Source organism: Melopsittacus undulatus, chromosome 8 (genome assembly GCF_012275295.1).
Source record: "Melopsittacus undulatus isolate bMelUnd1 chromosome 8, bMelUnd1.mat.Z, whole genome shotgun sequence".
NCBI lineage: Eukaryota > Metazoa > Chordata > Aves > Psittaciformes > Psittaculidae > Melopsittacus > Melopsittacus undulatus.
Window position 1 is genome coordinate 40,871,144 of NC_047534.1, and position 22,862 is coordinate 40,894,005.

At 43.2% G+C, this 22,862-nt stretch overlaps 1 protein-coding gene across 1 annotated transcript in view; it reads left to right on the forward strand.

Annotated features, from left to right (window-relative positions):
- CHN1 (chimerin 1) overlaps positions 1-22,862 on the forward strand; it is a 103,780-nt gene that overhangs the window by 72,257 nt on the left and 8,661 nt on the right. The window contains exon 8 of the mRNA XM_005152591.3: positions 13,166-13,250. Coding sequence (XP_005152648.3) covers positions 13,166-13,250 — 85 coding nt within the window. The remainder of the gene's footprint in view (positions 1-13,165; positions 13,251-22,862) is intronic.

Consider the following 22,862-nt stretch of genomic DNA (forward strand, 5'->3'; position numbering starts at 1 on the left):
AGACTTTGGAAGCAAAATAAGAAAATGCAGCCCAGAGATGAAATAAACTTGTTCAGTTCAGCTAACCAACAGTGACTGCTGTCTCCAGAGGCTCCACCAGCAAAAAGGAGGGCGCACGCCGCTTTGTACCTCTGCGGCTAAATCTTCTCTTCATTATACAGGCATGAGGCAACAGACAGGGACTCTAACCGTTTCCCAGCTGCTGCTTTGATAATCACATCACTAGTCGCAGAACTCTTTATACTGGAAATGCTGTATCTTCCTAGCAGTGGGAGGAGAAGTGGAGAGTCGTTAATGGACAACAACTAGCACTGTTGTCTTGGAGAAGGGAAGGTGACAGCAGCAGCTGCTCTGGAGGTGGGCTGGGGGTAGCAAATACCCAAGAGGCTTGGCCACAGGTTAGGAGACCTCAGTTTTTCCCCTGCACCTCCTGTCCCTCTGGAGTGGGCTGGGGGACACAGGTGGAGTTTGAGCCCTCAGGCTCTGTTGCCTCCAGCAACAGACAAGGTAGAGATCAGGTAGAGGAGCAGGGTGGCAGAGGAGCAGTGCAGTGAAGGTCCTCAAAGGAGTGCAGATGCTTTGGGAAGGGGTGAACATGAAAGCTGCTTTTACTCTTAATTTGTCAAGAGGTCTCCTGAATAAATCTGGTAATCTGTTTTGCTTCAAGGGTTGTTTGGAAAAAGAATATAAAGGCAGTTCTAGCAGTGTTGAAATGGATAGGTGTTTGAAAGGTCTTAATCTTATTTAAATCTGCTGGAATGAGTTACATTCTGCCAGGGAGACAGAGAGCTTTTCAGACAGCACTGGCCAGTAATGATCTCCAGCAATGTGGTATTCTCCTGACTGGGGAAGTCTGGACTCTCATGAACAGATCTCAAATGCAAATACAGAGTGGCTGAATTCTCTTAAGTTAATCTCCATAAGTAAAGAAAGGGATGATGATTTACAAATGTCAGCTCTGAGTTTTTAATCTCTGTTCCTCAGGAGGAGAGCTAATTATTTAAGAAGTTTTTAAAGCATATTTGGGCTTTTTTTAATTTATAAAAAGTTTTCAATTAGTATTTCTGTATTCTCCTCTCTAAATCTAATATAAAAGATTAATTTTCTATTAATTCAAATATATCAGCTATAAGACATCTACGTTGTTTGACACAGCATTTTACTTAGTGCTAATTGAATACTGGGATTTAAAGGTGAGCTAGGACTGTAAGTGTGACTCGATTGGGTCTGTCTGTTTGCATATTTGATTTCTTTTCCTTGCCCTACCTATACTCTGCTTTTCTGAAACCCAGAACCCTGCATGAGACATCTTGTAAAAGGAATCATCAGACCACATCAGGACAGTCACTTCATCCTAAAAATTTCATCCCTACTTTCTTTCACAGAAAGGTTTTTCCTCTCTTTCATTTTCTTACCCATTATGGGAGATAAATCTCCCCACACACTCTAGTATACATGTAGCTCTATGGGCATGTATGTGTGATGAATATCGAGTTTGTTCATCCACTCATTGTGGATAAGCAGCAGCATCTTCTCTTTGGAAGCTCTGAGAGATCTGTGGGGGTGCTCATGAAGTGCTGACAAGGAGCAGAGCTGAAGCCAGTGCTGTTCTTTTCTTACAAAAAGAAACTTTATCATAGGGTAAAGTTCTGCGACACTTCATAGACATGGACAGAGTAAATTTACACCTAATCATTCCCATAAATTTGCTCTACATCTGGACCCTACCAGTAAGAGTGCTTATTTCTGTCTCTTGTAGATCTCGTATTTGCTTGTCTTGTCCCCAAAATGCAGCAACTGTGATAGCTTGTAAATTAAAATAGAATTTCTTACCTAGCTAGTATCTGACCCAGTCAATAACTGTAAGGTGAGGAAAGCAGCTGGGTACCTCGTGGACAGGCAGGGGAAGGAGGAGCTCCAGGCAACAGCAGAAACATCAGATTTGAGGGGAAAGGAGCCTCTGGCAAGGTGCCATATGGATCGAAGCAACCTGTGTTGGTTATTGAGAGGAGCTCTAGGTTGGGATGTGTGAGGTAGGCTTTATGCCAAAGGACTTACAAGGCAAGGGAATCAGAGTTGCATTTAAGGTTATCTCATCTCTCTTCAGCAAGGCAGTATTTATTAGGATACTGACCATGCAGAATTCCCCTTGCTCAGTCCTCTGGACTTTCCTTCTCTCCATCTCCCTGCTCCATCCCATAGTTTATTGCTGTTTAAAAAAGAAAGGATCCACCTAATGTACCTTCTGCCCTGAGTCCATCCCTCATTGACACAGGACATCTGCACCTCCTCCCCACCTGGTGCTGTGTTTTTTGCTTGGGCACTGACCTCGCTCCTTTGCCTGCCACTAAATTGAGATTAACTGTAAGAAACCTGGGTGATGAAAGTTGTTAGTCCGTGCAGTAACCTCCCCATCACTCGGCAAATTTAGAATAAACCTGGACAAAACACCTTAAAGGTCTTCACTCCCCTCCAGCTCTTGTGACTCACAGGCCCTGGGGAATTTTTAGCTCCCTTGGCTGGTTATTGGTATTCCTTCAGACACCTCTGGCTCCTGATGACTTGAGCTGGCAGAGCACTCTGCAGGTGTTTCATAACTGCTGATAGTCCAAGGCGTAAAACCACTCTTCTGACTAGATTAGTGCTATGGTGCTTCACTGAAGCAAGAAGGTGTCCGTGCCTGTCAGAGCTGGATTGAAATCTGTGTTTCCATGCATCATTTTCCCCTAGAATACTGTCTCATTTCTCTCTTGCTCTTCACAGAATAGATATGTCTCCAGAAGGCTATTTTTTGCTATCTTCCTGTGCAGTATTTGGTACTGTCACGCTGTTTCTTAGTCACTATCTTGCTAATGCCTGAGAAGGCAGTCAGTTAACTGTGATTAATAGCAGTTGCAAAACTGCTTGGTGAACTGGTGGACATTCAGAACATAATTCCATTTCAAGCCAACATTTCATCCAGAGAGGAGAGATGTTTTTCCATGTTTTTTTTAGGCCAAGACAGCAGAGATGCAGATGACTTTTATTTGCTGAGATTCTTCACCTCCCTTCTCGACTGAAGCAACATCCTGGCTTTCTCTTTTCTCTCACTCAAAGGGTAACCCATTTGAAAGGCCAAATAGGAGGCTCCAGAGCAGAGACAAAATGCTCTTCCAGAGGTAAATGGGAGTAAAATATAACCTGAAATGTGCACAAAGAGGAAAGGCTACCATAAGGACCACTCTACTGGAAAGGTGTTGTCAGTGTAGACCGACTCAAGCATCACATTAATGGAGAGACTAACCTGGCCCTGATTTTACTAGTGTGATTGCATGTGTGCTGCGTTCCTTGCTAGTGTAAAAAATCATAGCAAATTGCTTCTGTGACAAGTGTTATTATTCTAACAAAAACAGCTAAGCAAAGCTGCACCTGAACACTAGGAAATGGGAACATTGAAAGTGCAGAAGAAATGCTTCAAAGAAGTCCAGAAAACTCCTATATTAAGCAGACCCGGTTTTCTGTGACTTATAACATGAACTCATTTCTATTTCTGTTCTTCTGCAAACTGGGGCAGATGCTGATTTGGGGTAGATTGGTCTGGCTCTGCTGAAAAGAGGATGGTGGCTTTTTTTGTAAGGTATGGACCTGGCACTGAACATATTTTCAAACACCTTTACGTGGGAAGTGAGTCACTGCACTCAAACGAATAATCAGAAAGAGAGCTGGGTGCCCCTAGCATAGTCCCTGGGGAGAGTGCACATTGTTGCAGATAAGAAAACCTTGGGAATTTTGATGTTTCTTTTGGACTTCTAGTACTTGAGGGGAAAAAGGGGTTCAAAGGTAGGGAAAATATCTAGAGAGCAAAACTGGAGCAGAACTTCTGAGAACTTCACCAGCTCTTGTGTTGTGCCTTCTGAAACTCATAGCATATTATAAGCCAGTTCAAGCCAGGAAAGCTTTTAGGCATTGATGGATATTATTTCCCTAAGGAATTTATTTAATGTTACTTTTACTTTTTACTCTTTTTTTTTTTCTTGAAAAGCCAGGGCTTTTCCAAAGCAGATTTCAAGTAGCACAATATTATTTAACCCTTTCTGGTTTCTTAGTGCTAGTTCCTGAATTCAAGCTTTGCCTTTGTTACAAAAAAAAAAAGGCATTTTTTCTAAATCCTTAATATATTTAAGCTGTAATTCCTTCTCACCACACCAGCAGTTCTATTAGTCCCTAGGTGTGGATCTTGCAAGTCTTCCATGTGCACAGCCCTAAGAACAGGACAACTCATTTCTGTGGTGAAGCTAGAAAGTTCTCTGCTGCGGAGGACGGACTGTCTCAAGAAGCATGTAGCACGTGTTGTGCTCTCTCATCAACAGCTCTTCCTCCAAATTAGCCTTGGCATCACTGCAGAAGCATTTCTTTGGGAACCTCTTAAGGGTTTATATCCTATTTCCTTCATTACATGGAGCATATATGGTGTCTACATAGAGAGATTTTTAATTCTAAGGGGTTTGCTCAGTTTTCACCTCTAGTTTCAGAATTTTTGGTATGGCCATAGGTAGGTATCAAGTAACTTGGGCCTGGTATAAAATGGACAATGTTCCAGATATTAATTTAAAGAAAATCTGCTATTCCATCCTGAAAGAAAGGTGGCTATTTTATTCAATTTACAAGAAAAAAAAAAAAAGCCAACAACATGCTATTCTTCACATTTTTGCTTTGGCTCTCATAGAGCAATTTCCAGTTGTTCCCATCTCTGCTGACATGATCAGTGCAAACCAGAAAGTAAACAAGACATGACAGTGCTTCTGGCTCCAAGTGGGTGAGGACCTGTAGGGAGGTTTGCCTGGTCATCATTCATGCCAGCATACCCACTGGCAATAACAATGCTATTTATACTCTGTGCTCTGAACAAGGAGTGTTCAGCCAGCATCTCTCCTCTCAGGAGCTGCTGGAATAAATCTTTGGGGTAGTCCCAGGCTGGCTCCCCAGGACTAACATCCCAGCTGGTCTAGGCAAAGTCAGCTCTAGTTTTGGAGAAGGTATGTTCTAATGGTCTCAGTTACTTTAATTTCTGTTTCACCTTCGCGTGAAAGCAATTATCTTGCAGATAGGGCTCTGCTGTGTGGGTTGTCATGGCAGTGTCTTTGATTCTCAGATTAGTCATCAGCAGCAATATTTGCCTCACAGAAGGAGTATCATGTGCTGGAATATTGGGAGTGCTGAGACCCTTGTTTTAAAGGCACTATGTAATCATCGTGTTATATCCAAGGATTAAATTGAAGGGTTGCCCAAACTGATAGTCGAGTTGATTGACTCTCTCACTGATACCTCTTCTGTACCTTCCTCATCCAGCTGCTGCCTGCCTGGACCAAGGATGGATGAAAAGGACATGCTTATATGCCAGCATGGGTACACTCAGTGCCTGATAAAACCAACTGTGACAGGGAAGACAGACATTAATAATACAGGCTGAGTTCATCATTTTAATTGAGACTTACGATGTCTCCCACGTCCAGACTAGAGTCCTAACAGGCAGGATTCAGCTGATGCATTTGCAAATGAGCTAGGACCACTGAGCTGGCAGCCTTCATCAGCAGTGTCCCATAATCCTTGGGAATTTGTTTGAAGGTCCATGTTCCAGCAGGACTGTACGTTTGAAGCATCATGCAGTACAAATGCTGGAGCTGTGCCATTTATTCAGTCTCTGCTCAGCTTGGTCTCCTCTCTGAGCACCAACAGGGCTTCTAGCTAGAGAGGGTAGATCAGCAGCATTTCCTCCCATCCTTTTTCAAGTTGGTGTATTTCATCCCATCATAGATGGTAATGTCTGGGTTTTCCGAAACCTGTTATCCAGAAGTTCAGTGTGTAGGGCCATGGAAGAGGAGCTGTATACAGAGCAGGGTCTTGATGGAGCAGGCATTTAGAGAGACCATGGGAGCAACCTGTCAACAAAGGAAGGCTCTTTTGTATAGTGTTCCATGTTGATTTTGCATAACCATCATTTGGCAGATCCAGCCATGCTTTCTTCCCAGCAGTGGCTTTGCAGATGCTCTGTCAATCCATCGTGTTCTCTCATATCACATTTGCACAAGACTTATTTCCTCATTCTCTTCTTCCCTGCCTTGACAAGTGATATAATGCAAGTCTCCAAGTTACGAATACTAATTATCTGCTGGCTCATTCTTGGTTTTCAGATAGCAATCAAGGCTGGCTGAAAAACTGCCTAGGAAAACCCAAAAGCGTAAAAAATAAGTGGAGTTTTGAGATACATGGGTAACTAACTTCAGCAGTGACCTGTATAGAGTCTGAGTAGTAATGCTGAGAGATCTGTTTGAGGAGTTCACAGCTTGTTGTATAATCTGTTTTCAGAGCCACTGGGTTGGTTTTTTTATTTGGTTGTCCCAAAACTTTCTTTCTTTTGCTAATAAAAATTTTCATTAAATGCAAAATAAAAATTAAATTAAAATTCTAGAACATTTACAGTTGTTAATCACAGGACCTAAGCTATTTTTCCCTGTGTATAAAAGAATGTCTTTCAAGCCTAAGCAAAAAATTGTCCTCGTGCGTAAGATCATAGTAGTTAAATGTTTATTATACCTTGCTGATGTTGCAGTAGAGTTCAGAATAGGAATGCTTAGGTGTAAGCCCAGTGTGAGGCTCACCTCTTACCTTAGACTTGCAGGACAGCTTAGTAATAGGATTTTATCTGGTTTTGAAGCAGGTGTTTTCCTTTAGAATTATCTGTATTTTTCTTTCAAATTGAGTATTTCCCCTGGAACTTTACAAATTCAGATTACAATCAGTTTGTCTTGCTCTCCTGCTCACCCATTTCCCACATTCTTAAAAAATCACTCACAGTTGAAGCCTAATGGAAAGACAGAGAAAAAGGTTTTTGGGGAGGGAGTGAGAATGGAAGGTTAGGGAGATATAAACCCACAGCTGGCAATCCTGCTCTCTCACATTTTATAAGATAGTAAAACCTGCATATGGCAGATGCTCTTTTTATAAAGGGAGAGAAACCCCTCGTAATGTAAGTCAGGATTTCTGAGACTGCTGGGTGTGGGTTTGGAAGTTTTTCTGGAAAGCATGTTTTAGTTTTGAAAACAAGAAAGTTGCTTGGCAGGTTTTTAGAATGGGGAATTAAATATAAAAATCAGAATGCCATATTAAACAGTGTTATGTAATAAATTCGGTATTGTTTGCAGGTTCTGGCTCTTGAACTAGCAAAGGGATGCAAATGTGTTTCTTTTTAGCATGCTGCCAGGCCGTCCTCTGCAGGATGAAACAGTATTAGAGGTTGTTCTGACCTCAGAAGACCAATTTTTTACAATTTTCTGGCATCACTTGCTGCGTGTGATTCGATTTCCAGAGCTGGTGTGTATTCAGACCAGCACGGGGTCAGACGTCCAGTTCTGCTGCTCCATGGTAGTGGGAAGATTAACCCTCCAGCACCGCTGAGCTCTGGGAAAAGACAGCACCACTTAGAAACCGCAAAAGAGGCTTCAGAGCTGATCCTGCAAGGCTGTGTACACCAGGGATGGAAGCACATTATGGCCTTTGGGCCTCCTAATTAATACTGCCAGAGAACCTCGCCACTGCATGTCAGATAAAGGACGAAGCAAGGTAGAACATTGTGGAACACAGAAAAACCTACCCTCACCTTTTAATCTGCTTTGAGTTTGCAATCATAATAATGGATAAGAAAGAGTGATTTGGATGGGGCAGTGTAAAGCTGAGAAGGCTCTGGATAAATCTTGTAACAGATAAGTTAATTCCTTAACTGATGATATGGAAAGGCATTTCAGTATTTGAATGCATGGGATGAGAGAACGGTGCTAATGATGGTGAGAAAGTGATCTGGAAGGGCAAAGTCAACCTTGGTCTTCTGAAGGGTAACCAATACACACAGTGTTGATAGGGAAGAGGAAATTCTGTTTTGTCCATGTAATTTTTAAGTTGATGATGAGTCGTGTAAACTTCGCTGATGGGTGAGCTCTGAGCAAAGATTATGTACTGAGCTTGGTAAAAATAAGAAAGATTTTGAATAGGAATAAGAATAATAAAGGGAGGCAAAAGACTGAAGTAGCAGATTTGGGATGTGGTTGACCCTGTAGAGAAACTGTCCTGCTAGGGAAAGTCAGGAAGAGGTGGAAATCTACTGATCATGGTGTGGAGCAAGACACCTAGAAGGAGAGATCTTCACCACTAAAACAACAGTTCAAAAGTAGGTACCTGAGGTTTGGTGAGTATCAGCACTGAAGACCACAGAATCACAGAATGAACTAGATTGGAAAAGACCTGTAAGATCATATCCAACCATTACCCCAGCACTGCCAACCACCACTAAACCATGTCTCTGAGGGAAAAATGATCTTCCCTCAAAGTCTCCCCTTAGGGCTGACCCTCCTGATCTCCACTCACAGCCACCCCTCATCTGCTCCCCATAATGGCTCATGCTGTATAGGTGCCACCCCTGCCTCCCATAGCCACCTCTTACACCACCCCATGGCAGCCCCTGCTCTCCACTCATGACTGCCCCTCATGGTGACCCCTCACCCCTCATAATCTGCCCTTATAGCTGCCCCTCCTCTCCCCTCATGGCCGCCCTTTGTTTCCCCTCATGATCTTCCCTCATGGCCATCCTTCTTTCCTCTCATGATTTCCCCTTACAGTTGCACTTCCTCTCCCGTCATGATCTCTCATGGCTGCCTCTTCTATCACCTCATGATCCTTCCTCATGGCCAGCCCTTTTTTCCCCCTTATCTACCCTCACGGCCACCCGTCCTTAGAATCATAGAATCACAGAATAGTTAGGGTTGGAAAGGACCTCAAGATCATCTAGTTCCAACCCCCCTGCCATGGGCAGGGACACCTCACACTAAACCATATCTCCCAAGGCTTTTTGTCCAACCTGGCCTTGAACATTGCCAGGGATGGAGCATTCACTACCTCCCTGGGCAACCCATTCCAGTACCTCACCACCCTAACAGCAAAGAATTTCTTCCTTATATCCAATCTAAACCTCTGCTGTTTAAGTTTCAACCTGTTACCCCTTGTCCTGTCACTACAGTCCCTAATGAATAGTCCCTCCCCAGCATCCCTGTAGGCCCCCTTCAGATACTGGAAGGCTGCTATGAGGTCTCCATGCAGCCTTCTCTTCTCCAGGCTGAACAGCCCCAACTTTCTCAGCCTGTCTTCATATGGAAGGTGCTCCAGTCCCCTGATCACCCTCCTGGCCCTCCTCTGGACTTGCTCCAACAGTTCCATGTCCTTTCTATGTTGAGGACACCAGAATGCACACAGTACTCCAAGTGAGGTCTCACGAGAGCAGAGTAGAGGGGCACGATCACCTCCTTCGACCTGCTGGTCACACTCCTTTTGATGCAGCCCAGGATACAGTTGCTTTCTGGGCTGCGAGTGCACACTGAAGCCGGCTCAGGTTCATTTTCTCATCCACCAACACCCCTAAGTCCTTCTCCACAAGGCTGCTCTGAATCTCTTCTCTACCCAACCTGTAGCTGTGCCTGGGATTGCTCCGACCCAGGTGTAGGACCTTGCACTTGTCATGGTTAAACTTCATGAGGTTGGCATCAGCCCACCTCACAAGCATGTCAAGGTCCCTCTGAATGGCATTCCTTCCCTCTAGCGCATCAACAGAACCACACAGTTTGGTGTCATCGGCAAACTTGCTGAGGGCACACTCAATTCCATTGTCCATGTCAGTGACAAAGATATTAAACAAGACCTGTCCCAACACTGATCCCTGAGGGACACCACTCGTTACTGGTCTCCAGCCGGACATTGAACCATTGACCACAACTCTTTGAGTGCAACCATTTAGCCAGTTCTTTATCCACCGAGTGGTCCACCTATCAAATTGATGTCTCTCCAATTTAGAGACAAGGATGTCATGTGGCACAGTGTCGAACGCTTTGCACAAGTCCAGGTAGATGATGTCAACTGCTCCACCCCTGTCCATCAGTTCTGTAGCCCCATTATAGAATGCCACCAAATTTGTCAGGAAGGATTTCCACTTAGTGAAGTCCTGCTGGCTGTCACCAAGCACCTTGTGTCCGTGCTTCCACCTTTTATAAGCCTCTTTTTTCCTGTGAATTTTTCTCAGCAGCTCCTTATCCATCCAAGGAGGTCTCCTGGCCCTCCTGCTGCACTTTTTTCTAGTCAGGATGCAACACTCCTGAGCTTGTAGCAGGTGATACTTGAATATCAATCAACAGTCTTGGACCCCCCCAGCCCTCTAGGGCTATATCCCATGGAACCTTGCTAAGCAGGTTCCTGAAGAGCCCAGAGTCTGCTCTCTTGCAGTCCAGGGCAGTGAGCTTGCTGCACACTCTTCTCACTGTCTTGAGGACCTCGAATTCAACCATCTCGTGATCACTGCATCCAAGGCTGCCCTGGAGAGTCACATTTCCAACGAGCTCTTCCCTGTTGGTGAGCACGAGGTCAAGCAGGGCACCTCTCCTTGTCGGCTCCTCTATTACTTGCAGAAGGAAGTTGTCTTCCACACAATTGAGAAACCTCCTGGGTTGCTTGTGCCAGGCCGTACCGTCGCCCCAACAGATATCAGGGTGGTTGAAGTCCCCCATGAGAACAAGGGCCTGCGAGTGTGAGGCTGTTCCTATCTGTCTGTAGAGCTCTTCATCCACAGGTTCCTCTTGATCAGGCAGTCTGTAACAGATCCCCACAGGAATGTCCCCCATAGCTGTTCTCCCTTTAACCCTGACCCATGACTGTGATCACCCCTGGTGGCCACCCTTCCTCTCCCCTCATGTTCTCCTCTTATGGCTGCTCCTTCTTTCCCTTTATGGTCTTCCCTCATGGCCACCCCTCCTCTCCTCATGATATTCCCTCATAGCTGCCCCTCCTCTCCCCTCCTGATCTCCCCTCATGGCTGCCCCTTCCTCTCCCCTCACAGTCTACCCTCATGGCTGCCCCTTCATTCCCCTCATGATCTGCCCTCATGGTCACCCCTCTTCTCTATGATCTACCCTCGTCACTGCCCTTCCTCTCCCCTCACCCCAGCACCCAGGGAAACCATTAGAAGCGCTTCAGCAAGTGGTATGTGAAAGTGAATTTGATGAATTAAAATCAGCAAAGCAAGAGGCACAGGATGGTGTCGGTTTTTATTTGGCGAGAATGTTAATGTGTCAGAATTTGTTCTTGTTTTGCCTAAGGTAACAAGTCAAAATGTCAGCATTTCAAGGAACAAGGAAACCCCTCACTCCTTTACAAACAGAAATACTAAAAAACAAACAGCAACAACAAAAAAAACCCACAAAAAATAGCCTATTATAAACCTGAAAGTATTCTGAAAAAACTGTTTATTGCTCAAACTTTTTTTTGGTTCATTTTTTCTTGGGAAGGATTTTGAGAAATATTTTGAGTGTTTTTTGGTGGGGAATTTTCCTCTGACTATTCCCTGAAAAAGTTCTGTTAGTCCTGCAGACATTAAAACACAGTGTTATGCCTGGGGGTGTTAGAATGTGCTTATTCTGGGAAGAGAACACTACCAAAGACCTGGGAGAAAAACCACAAGGCTGAGGAAGAAAGCCAAGGGGATGTGGGTAGTGCAGGTGGGTAACAGAAGAGGGTGTGAAAAATGGAGATTACAGCTGCTGACAGTCTTGTCACTGTTTGCTCTGTAGAAGGCAGCTGGAGGGAGAAGGGGATCGTGGAGCACATCACGGCTTCAGGAGTGGGTGCAGACGGCAGCTTGCACTGCTGGGGGCAGGCAGCCAGTGCAGCATGGGGAGAACATCGCACCAGGGATGCTCAGCAGCACAGGGCTGGAGGCAAACATAGGCCTAGCTCAGCACAACCACACGTGAATTACTGTCTAATTCAAGAGTAACGTTCCAGACATACTCTACCTTACTCTTGCTTCATGAGCAGCGAATGCCCAGGAGGCTGCAGACCTTCTTCCCATAGCCAAAACTGAAATGTGGTCTGGGTGCTGCTTGGGGTTGTCACCTTTTCAAGGTAAGTGTGAGCAGGGATCCAGCTGCTACTTAAATCAGTGGTGCAGGGCATATTCTCCACCTTGGTCAGGCCACTTTGCGTTTTGCTGTTTATAAGCAGAGCTCTCTGTGGATGTCAAGCAGTCACATTTCTACCAGCTCCTTCTCTCTTCAGTACCAGCTTCTTCTCTCTGTACCAATCTGACCGGGCAGTGCATGTGCCTGAGGTTACTGCCTGCTCTGATACCCACTCAGTAACTCTGGAGAACCGAGTGACTAAAGCCTGAAGCATTTTTTACTATATTTCATTGCAAATTTCCTTTCTTCATGATCTCTGGTTACTGAATTTTTGTGTCAGCCTGTCCATTCTAAATAGAGGCTTGAAGCCTTTTATGCTGGCTAAGGAAGTAATAATTTTCTCTGTAAAGAATCCTGTGGTTTCCTACTGCAGGAACTCCATCAGAATAAAATCTGAAACAGCTAATGGTGGCTGCAGGATTTGTAACAACCGTGTGAGCTGGGATTGAAAAGAACATTGGTTTTTTCCTTCTTTAGCTTTAAATTTTTTCCTGGTTTAGTGGATTCTTCTCTCAGTTTCTCATTTGGGTTTTCAACCTGTAACATTAGTCTGAAGAGTATTCATTTCCCTATAGGCTTATTCTAAACTGGAAAATCCCTAAGTATGGTTGCAGTGTTCCTGTGTAGCAGTGGTATTTCTGCCTGGCAGGACTCCCTCCACCCGAGGTAAAACCTTGCAGCCCCCTATGCATTTCACACAGCACCTTATGGAGGGGAGGAGAGGGCAAAGCAGAAGACATTTCAAATTGAGAGATGGAACTCCTGCATGGTTGCTGCCAAAGCCTTGCATTATGGCTAAAATCATGCCCAGATGGAGAAATGCTGAGAGGCTGGAGAAGGTCTGTGACCTGCTACTGCTCCTCTGCCCCACACAGTCTTGGAGCAGACATGGTTCTGCTGCTCTGGATGCTTCAGGATGGAGAAGTCCCTTTCACCATAGATCCACAAGTCTTGGCAGTTAAATCTTTCTTACGTTTCTTTCTTCCTTTCCTGCAGTGATAAAGGGAAGCTTCCAGCTGCTGCATGTGGTGCCTTCAAAGAAGAGGAATTCTGCCTTGTTCAGACACATTGATATTGATGTCTGTGAAATAGTTTGGTCATTTTCCATTATTTTTCTTTCTGCTACTGTCTTCCAGGTGCACACGTTCAGAGGCCCACACTGGTGTGAATACTGTGCCAACTTCATGTGGGGCCTTATTGCTCAGGGAGTAAAATGTGCAGGTAACAGTTATTCAGTCTTCTTTTCCCAAGACAGTTCTAATGTCGTAACTATTTAATATGCTGCCTGTTCCACTGTAACACCGAGTGTCAAAGATCCAAAAATCAAAGAAGGAAGCCTATCTACTCTGTTACAGCTGGTGGTTTCAGGTGCCTGTTTTGGTAACATCGCTGCAGTGATGCAGAGCACCTCTCAAGTGCTCATGAAGGTGAAATGATAATCATCATTAAGTGATTTGTTTTTTCACCCCCTTTTAGAATGAAGGAGAAATAGGCAGATGCATTGTGAGCTTTATTTCTTTTAAACCACTTGTGTGTATTGGCAGGTGTGAAAAACTCACTGAGGATCTCAGTGTGGAAGGTGGGCATCAGCAAATTTCAAGTTGCTGTTGTGAAACAGGCTCTCGGGTTGATTTTATATATAAGCCAGCAGACCTCCAGCATGCCATAGACCCTAAGTCATGTCTCCTACTTGCAAACTGAAAACAAAGTAAGAAATAGGATGATTACTAAAGGATGTGTACTGAAATGTTACATAAATATTCAGGTGCTGGTAGAAATGTATTACACGCATGGGTGTCAGTGCAGGCATTTCTGGGATAAAGCCTCTCTGAAGTAAAACAATTTGTCAGTTTTATTGATATGATTCTTCTGAGAAGAAAGGACAGTCAGCTTTTTTCAAAGGCAAAAAAAAATAATAAAAGGATCAAAGTGATCAAAATAGTTTGCTGTATTTAAAAAGTATTTTACGCCATTCTAGCAAGCAACCGCATCTATAAAAATGGTGCAAAGAAATGTTGATGTATGAAGACCTGCATGTGTTGCCCTGGAAACTGAATTTTCAAGCTAATTTAAGAAAATCTGCTCTGACTAAAGCTTTCTGAGTCTTGTGTCAAGCAAACAAGAAGGTTGTTTATCACAGAACTGCAAAATAATGTGAAACTTAATTTATAGCCAAATAGGACTGAAATATTTTTAAATCCTTCTCCTGTAATTATTTGAATGTGATTTTCTGTTAGCAATAGATTCTGTATTAGAGAGTGCAGCTCCATTTTAAGAAATTATTATGCTAAAATGGCATTCTCAAGTATTTTCTCCCTGCTAAGTATTTAGGGTTGCAGCCATGTCCTTCACTTACAAATGAGGATTGCTAGTACTTTTTACTGCTGTTGATTTTTACAGGATGTGCAGTGCTAGAAGAGAAAGAGGAAGCCTTATTTTGTTCTCGAATTGTTCTCTGATTAAAGTAGTTATCTTTTGATGGCGCATGAGCCAGTAAGTGTGCCATCTTCCTTCCTCACCTGAAGTCAATTCTTCAGTTCTGGCATTTAGGGGAAATATCAAGTATTTCTCTGATTTATGTTAAGTAACTTTAATCCAGAAAATCAATAACAATTAAGAGTATGAAGGCTTGCAATGCTGTGTGGCACTGTGGAATGAAAAAATAATGCTGCTTTTATGTTAAACCCAAAGTGCTTATGATTTTGTGCTGCCTTTTTTTTTTCCTAACTGAAGTAGAACTGATTTCTCTGGTTTTATGCAGAGTTTTCTAAATTCTGAATTCCCAAAAGCTTCCAAAGTCTGGTTTTCTTCCCTTCTTATGAGGATGGAAATAAGTACTGCATGTCTCCTTTTTCCTCCTTGCAGTGTAGAGGAACATATGTGTATTAGATGACTTCATAGGTTCAGAAACTATAATTAGGGCTTTCTATCTTGTATAAGGGTTCGTATTGCTGTTGGTAGCTTCCAGTCTTTTCTGTGATCTTATTTGTATTTTTAAATGCTGTGTTGTACAGCTGCACTGCTTGCTGAAGTATCAAGTGTTGGGGCAGGAGGAGGTTGAGGTATTTCGGGCCATGCTGGAGGTCACTGAGCACAACCAGGTGAGCTGCTGATGTGCAGCACTGTCAGATGGAGCGTGAGGGGGAGCAGACGAGGGGCCATGCAGCAGCAAGGCTGCTGAGCAGTGCTTCCTCAGCCTGGCATGTCTGGTTCTGCAGTGTGTGCTGCTTGCCTGGCTTGGGGTTAAAGAGCAGGAGAATGGGGCTTTCCCAAGTGTAGGGGTTGCAGCTGAGCCACCTCACTTGTCGTCCCCTCACCACAAGGCAAGCTTGTAGCCACTGGCCATCAGCGATAGCTGGTGGAGAACTAGGAGCTTCGCAGGGGATTTTATTCTCATAAATTCATGGAAATCAGCAGCTGAGTAGAGGAGAGGGACTCCAGGCAAAGCCCCATGGAGTAGGAGATGGCAGGTCCACAATCTGCCTTGTCTGTGCCTCACCTTCAGCATTGTCTACCTATTCCCATCAGCTGAGGCTGCACAAACCATCAGAGCCAGAAACTGTCCAGATCTGGGCACTGTGGAGGGAAGTTGGAGGTGCATGGGTACATAGCAAGGACCTGCGTAACCACTGTTAACATCCTAGTGTGGAAGATCTCAGGCTTGAGTGCCATGAGGTTGGCTGAGTTTACACAGGTCTTAAAGTGGTAGGGTTTCTTTTTAAAGTAATCATTTTGTTTCTAAACTGAACCATTTTAATATGGAAACAATGAGACACAGTAAACAAGGAGCCACATGAGGCCTTTGCTTCTCAGAGTGGGTTTGTACTTCAGAAAAATTACAGCTTTTAGCAGGAGGCAGCATACTTGCATTCAAATGGGGTTCAATGCCACTCCAGGGAAATCCACAAAATCTGTTTGGTGGTCTGTATAATCATTTTATTGAAAATACCTATGAGCCAAACTGCAGTGATCATATGTAATTTTATACTTTTTAAAGCATTTGCTTTTTATAGCCAACAGTTGCACATCTCAAGAGGACTCTATTTGCTGTACAGAAGTGATAACTTTAACAAATACAAATAGATTACTGCATGGGCTACTCCTCAACCATTTTAAATCCTTTTCTCTACAAAAGCATAAAAACGTGCAAGAAGATAAGTGTGGGACAGTCCAAGACTGGACAACAGAGATAAATGTCACACATTTCAGAAAAGAGGAGGAGCTGGAGGAAAAAGTCAATAGACTAGTTTGTTACACAACCTAAACCAGTCCTTTGAAAAATAATAAACCAGAGCTTAACATTCATAACTGTACACATGCCATAGCAACAGGCAAGGATGCCTTAGCAACTGAACTGCCTTGACTCATGCGTTGTTGGAGTCCAGCATGACTCAATGTGTCCCTCTCTGCATTCAGTATCTTGTATCTTGTCAGGTACGGTCAGTATGATTAACCCCTGGAAGATGGATTCTCACTAGCTTATCCTTGTTTGGGTTTTGTGGCAGACAAAAAAGGAGGAGTATATATTTTCGTTTCATAAAGATGAGAGGAGGTGGTTATGGGTTGGAGTAAGATGTTGGCTGTCATCTTGACTACAAAGATTTCAGGGTTGATGCAAGCTACCAAACACAGGAAGACGTTATTGTCTTCCAAGTTAAGGTTTAGGGTGATGTCCAGGATTTGAATTCTATAGGAAATTAATTCATGGGCTTAATCTGTAGTTTGAATTCTGCTGGAGGTGTATCCAACAGAACAGGAATAATAGCTTTTTCCTTAGATGTTATTCTCTCAAATTTGATCTTTATTTCATCAACTTTTTTAAAGACAGATTTGCTTCCTTAGAGTGAATCCATTTAAAAGGCATCTGCCCTACTGCCTTGGAGAGTCATGCTTCCAATTTTTGCATCCTAGCCAAAGGCCCTTAAAATTTTTGTGAAATGAAGACTCATCTCTATGCAAGGAATCTGCCTTTTCTGACAGCAAGCTCCATCTCCACCAGGCTTTCCTGCAGGCTTTCGCCATAAGGAGAAATGACTAAAGAAGTGTTTGAAATTAAAATGCCACCAGCTTGTGTAAACACTGAAGCTCAGGGGAAGCTAATGAAGATGTAAGAGTTTACCCCACCTCAAAATCCAGTACATGAACTTTAAAAAATTGCATTCTTAATTACATTGCCCCTGTGTAAGGCTCTCCCATGCTCACAGGCCCATCCCATTGCCCAGAATTTGTTCAGGAGATAAACTATAACAAATCCAAATAAAATTTGCAGCTCTGCACCAGGGAATTCATTTTATGAATGGTGCAAACACGTAACACCCAGTAGCATTAGTGGTGAATTGCGTGTATTCTCAGAGACTGATGCTGTTGTTATACTGCACAAGTAGTCTGGTAGACAAGCAGACTAGTTGACTTGTTAAGCTGCTGTGCGTGTCCTGTCCCCTTCCTCAGCCCATCACAACTGCTCAAGCTACTGTATAATCTCTTTCTTCTTCTGTACTCTTTTGCTTGACGTTCTGAATGAATAAGTGATTTAATCAGAAGATTTCTTTTTTTTTTTTTAACAGGCTGGTTTAAGAACATTAGTTAGTTTATCTTCATGGAAAGATACTTTTTTTTTGCTACTGCATTTCACCAGATGCTTTTGACAGTGTTTTGGGCTGCTCCTTTTAACCTCTAGCTGATAGAAATAAATGTGCAGCTGAACTATCAGTGTGAGGGAAACCAGCTGAGCCCAAGCAGTGGGCAGAGCCCAAGCCCTGGTGGCAGTAAGCCCCAGGAGCTCATTTTCAGAAAGGCTAAAATTGTAGTCTCAAAGCAGGATGGTTTTGTGAATTACTGCTGAAGTGTTTAATTTCCCCATGTCATGTTTCCTTCTCCAGTAATTGGAAAACATACAACTGCTGCATTTCCTTTGCTGTTTAGTTTTGCCTTGCTATTAACCCCCTTGTTGGCATTTACAACAGCCTTGTGTTTGTCCACTGACATGTAAGGATGCAGGAGACCACAAAGGAGCCTGTCCACCCTCAGGCAGTAGTTGTGCAGGCACAGTGCTCATGCTTTTAGTGCTTGGAAGAATGGCTGATGCTCTAATCATGTAATCAGCAAAGGTGAAGGCAAGATGTGCTCATCGTGTTGCCCCATCTCAAGCTATTTTGCATGTCTCAGTCATGACAAGCTCCCATTCTGCCCACAATTGCACCTTAAAAACACATCCAAGTTTCTTCTGTGCGCTCTGATTCTGCTGGTTTCCCTGACGGTGTAGGGCACAGACAGCCCAAAGAGGGAACAAGAGCAAAGCAAAGCCACATAGGCCATGGCTGTGGGAAGAGGAATGGTTGGAGAGTAATCCCTGCCGACCTCAGGCAGGTGGTGATGCTGCTGGAGATGTGTACTGCCTGACAATCTGTTCCAGCAGCTCAGGATCTGGTGGTGTTCCTGCAAGGAATGAGTTCTGTGGTTCTGAAATGCTAATCAGGCAGGAGAGCCTTGCTTCAGAGTCGTTCCCATGGGGAAGCTATTCTGGAGCTATATATTCTTGAAACTGTAAGTCCTAAAAGCAGCTTTATCTCCAAGCCCACACAGACCTGGAAGCCTTGAGCAAGCCAGCGGCCCATCAGGGGAGCTGTTGAGGAGGTAGGCAGGTGTCGTGGCAGGAAGCCAGGGAAGTTTTTGAACAAACTGATCTTTTAAGACTTCTGTAAAATCAAACCATTGCCACTAAACATATCCAGCACTTGGAGGCACAGACATATGTATTCTTTTGGGATAAGGAGGGATTGGCTTATTTCATGGGCTTTTTTTCATTTCATAACCCCTGATTTTTCTCTAGTATCAGGTGATTTTGTTGCCCAGTAACTAACTGTCCTCTTGAAATTCCTTCCTAAATAATAACGTACCCTGTAGTGGGTAGTATGGATGATAACAGATCTGGGGGAGCATAGGAGCAATTTTTGCAATTGTGCTGCTTAATAAAGTGGTTTAAGACTCAGGTGGGACCAAGGTTGCTTCCAGATGTGCATTGCACATTAACAAATTATATGTATGTAAGGCAGTGCAGCAGCTCATGTTGCCACCCAGGCTGAAGCACCTCTGCTGAGAAAGAGGAAGGTGGCAGACCTTTATAGCACCCCACTGCCTTCTGCTTGGAAACACAGAGTGCAGCATGCAGGCACACTGGGTTTGCTGAGTTCAGGTGCTTGTTCACACACACTGCATCCAAGGGAACAGAAAAACTGCTTCCTCTGCTGCAGGGAAAAAAAAGCATTAAATTATTAAAGGAAAGCTACTAGCTCATGATTTGTTTATGAGAGCAAATTCCTTTCTAACCTTTTCACCCTTGCAAAACTAACAATGCCAGTACTTTGTGTTTTTGCAGAATCCATTGTCTTCAGATGTCAGCTTACCAAAGGTGAAGGTGTTAACCCATCTGGCAGGTACCACAGTAGACCTGCCCAAGGCAGCACATGGTGCCAGCACCCCAGCTCCATGCTTGCCACCCTCCTATGCTTCCCATAAACCTCCAAAGAATCTTTCAGAGCATTTTGCAGATAATGTAAATTTCCATTTGAGCTCCTAAAGCTGCTCCTCAGAATGACAAAATGCATAGATTTTCTTCAGGGTAATTAAAAAATATAATTAGAGTGATGTATGTAGCATATGGTATAGTTCCAGTAGAGTGTGATCAGCAGCCATGTTAACCAGTAAATCATAAACCAAAGGAAATCTAAAACTGGCTAAAGTCAAATCAGCAGTATAACAAAAAGTGACAGCGAAGTATATTTTAGTCTCTGCAAATATTTATAATGTGTGCTCATGGGGTAGCACTAACGTACATGCATCCTCTGGCTGTGCTCATGCATTAATATGAACACATTATTAGTTCTTTCAACCCAGTGGACTAACATCAGTACTAGCTGTTTCTAAAACACTACCAAACCTTTTTCTAGGTATCACAGGAAACTATTGTCAGGCTGGTTTTAAATTTAATACCTCTCACAGAAGTAATGTCACAGCCTACCTGAACTCCTAGGCCAATATGCTATTAAAATCAGGGCAGCTTATCACAGACTTTTAAACCTGTCATCTAAAACTACTCTTCCCCACAAAAAAACATCCAAACTTCCTATAAACTCGTGAATTTATGGCTGCTTTTTTGTGTTTGGTTGGTTGGTTGGTTTTGTTGCATTTGGTGTATTTGAAAGGTGGCCACAGTTTGATAGCACTGTAAAAAGGAATAGTAAGCGTGAGTTACAGTTCTGGTCCTGAGAAATCTTCTCTGTATAAGGTGAAATTCTGGTTAACTGAAGTAAGTTTTCCTATTGACCTGCAAGGGCTCATGGCTGCATTTTTTTAAATCTGACCCGTATTATTGTGGGATTTATCAGCAGATAAATCCCTTTAGGGGAATTCTTCTTTAGCTCCTCACCAATTTCTATAGCCAGCCAGCAGGTAAGCTCTGATGAACATCTGTAAGAATGGATTAAGGCTCCTGATTACTTTAGATCTGGAGTAAAGCTGCTAACACCAACTCTGGATTTACTTTGATGTAACCAAAAGTCAGTAGACCCTAAATTTGAAATTGGATGAATCCTCTCGGTCTTAACGAACCCAGCCAAATCATGAAGCTCATGTGCAAACAAGGCAGGCAGTCTGAAGACTTCACCATGCAGCAGCATGCAGAGAGGTTCAGGACTCAGCTTTCTTGTTCCTTCCTAGTTGATTCTAAAATAATGGATTTTGAAGTTTTCATGAAGCATCTGCAATGAGAACAGAGGACATTTTTATTTAATAATATGCAATTTGCAGCATAATTCCTGTTTAACAAGCAGGCTGAGTGTAGTTACAGTATAAGGCTGGCACTTTCCTGGCGCTCTGCGGAGGGGGGAACTGACCTCATCTCCTGCCATTGTGCTTTTTACCTGTTGGAGTTAGTAAGATATTATCCTTCATCCCAAGTTATCAACTGAACCAGAGACTAGTGATTGAGACATGCCTCTTCTGCCTTTCATGAAGTACTGTTACCTGGGGAGAGGAGCCCACTTGATACATGGGCTTTGTTGATTTTCATGGCATTGTTGATTTTCAGCTTCTCTATTGGAAAAAAAAAACAAAACAATTTTTCTGTTGGTAATCCACTGACGTCTCCTAGGAGTATTTATTGATGCAGAATTGCTAAAGTAAGGCTGTCTTCTACACTCACATTAGAGGTATGTGAAGAATCTTCTTATTAGAAGGGTATCACGCATCCCCGTAAAACGCAATGTAGTGCTCATGCATTTTCTGAGCATTAAGTACCTGAAATATTTCTAGGTTTAAAATGTTTCTTGGGAGGGTTTGTAAGCCCTTAAGCAGTAGGCTGGTACATAAAAACTAATCAAATGCAAAGGAAGAGCAAACGAGAGAGGAGAAAAGTTGACTTTTGCATTTGTAATTACTGTTCTGGCATTAACGAGGTCAGATCCAAAGCCCATTTGAATCTATGGGATTAGCAATAACACAAGTATTTTCAGGAGCAAGGTTTTCACATTGTCACATTGACAACATCTCTATGAGTTAGATATTTTAATGAAATGAAACTTTCTTGTCTATACACAGAACTAACTCAGTGAATGTGATAATTGTTTCAAGTCAAGAATAAGATACTTGGAAGCATGTTTTTCGTTTTTCTTTTTTGTATATTTTAGTCTTAATTATCCTTGAATTCCCAGCAACATAAATCTGAGCTATATTGCTGTCTTGTGAAACAGCTAACTTGCACTCACAAAGTCACTTGTGAGTCCTCATGAGTGAGACACTGCCATTCCAGTCTTATAGACACCATTTTTGACAGACATACTAGAGCATTTCACACACATGTTGGAATGGGTGCTTCTTACAGTAATTTTAGGAATTCTGTGTATAATAATTATATTTGCATTTGTAAATACTGTTAGTGCAAAGTTAAGGTTTCAAAATAAAGGAAATCAAGAGTTAAGATTTCCTATGTGGTCTTAATTTGCTTCCTTTCTCTGTGTGTGTGTGTGTGTGTTAAGACATGCCTCTAATTATTTGACTACTTAGTATTTTTACTTCACAACTTCATCTTTATTCTGAAAGCAGAATGGGTGGTACTTGCTTAATAGCACCTATCCAGGATTTTGTCTTCTTGTTAGAACTGCTCTCTTACTAACAGCACAGTATTCAAGCCTTACACCAAAGATGAGTGATTTTTCCTCTGCATTTCAACAAACATTTAATGAATTTATTTCTACAAGACCAAGAGGAGACAAGCACAGCTTCTCCTTTCCATGTTAAAGGTGAAGCACAGAGACAAAGCATTCGGGTCACATTTCCAGTGAATTTGGGTTCCCTACTTAAAGCACAGAAGGACCTGGCTTTTCAAAGTTCAGACAAAATGTAGTGCTGGGCACAGACCTGGGCTCAGAGTTTCTTCCTTCTGCACCCCAGAACCACAGGCAGGGTGGAGGCTGCGCCTGAAGAGCTGGTGTGGTCATGTAGTTTGGGGTCTGAGAGCACTTGATTAAATGTGGGATTTGGTGAAAGCAGGTGCTTTGGCTGTCACTATTTCCTCTCTGTCACAAATGAGGCATCTGAGCAAACACTGAAGGAGCCCAAGTGACCAAACTGAACTTTACCATTCTTGGAGGGACAGCAGCTGAGCCTACTGCTGCCTGGGGCTCCAGTACAGCCCGCTGTGATATGTACCCCAGGGCTGCTGCTTGTTTGCAGGGAGCTGTGTTTTACATTGCTTGCTTTGCCCAAGGTGAGGTTCACAACACAACATCACAGCCAGGTGGGAAATGGAGCATTTGCAGCTCCCTGGCTTGTATGTTA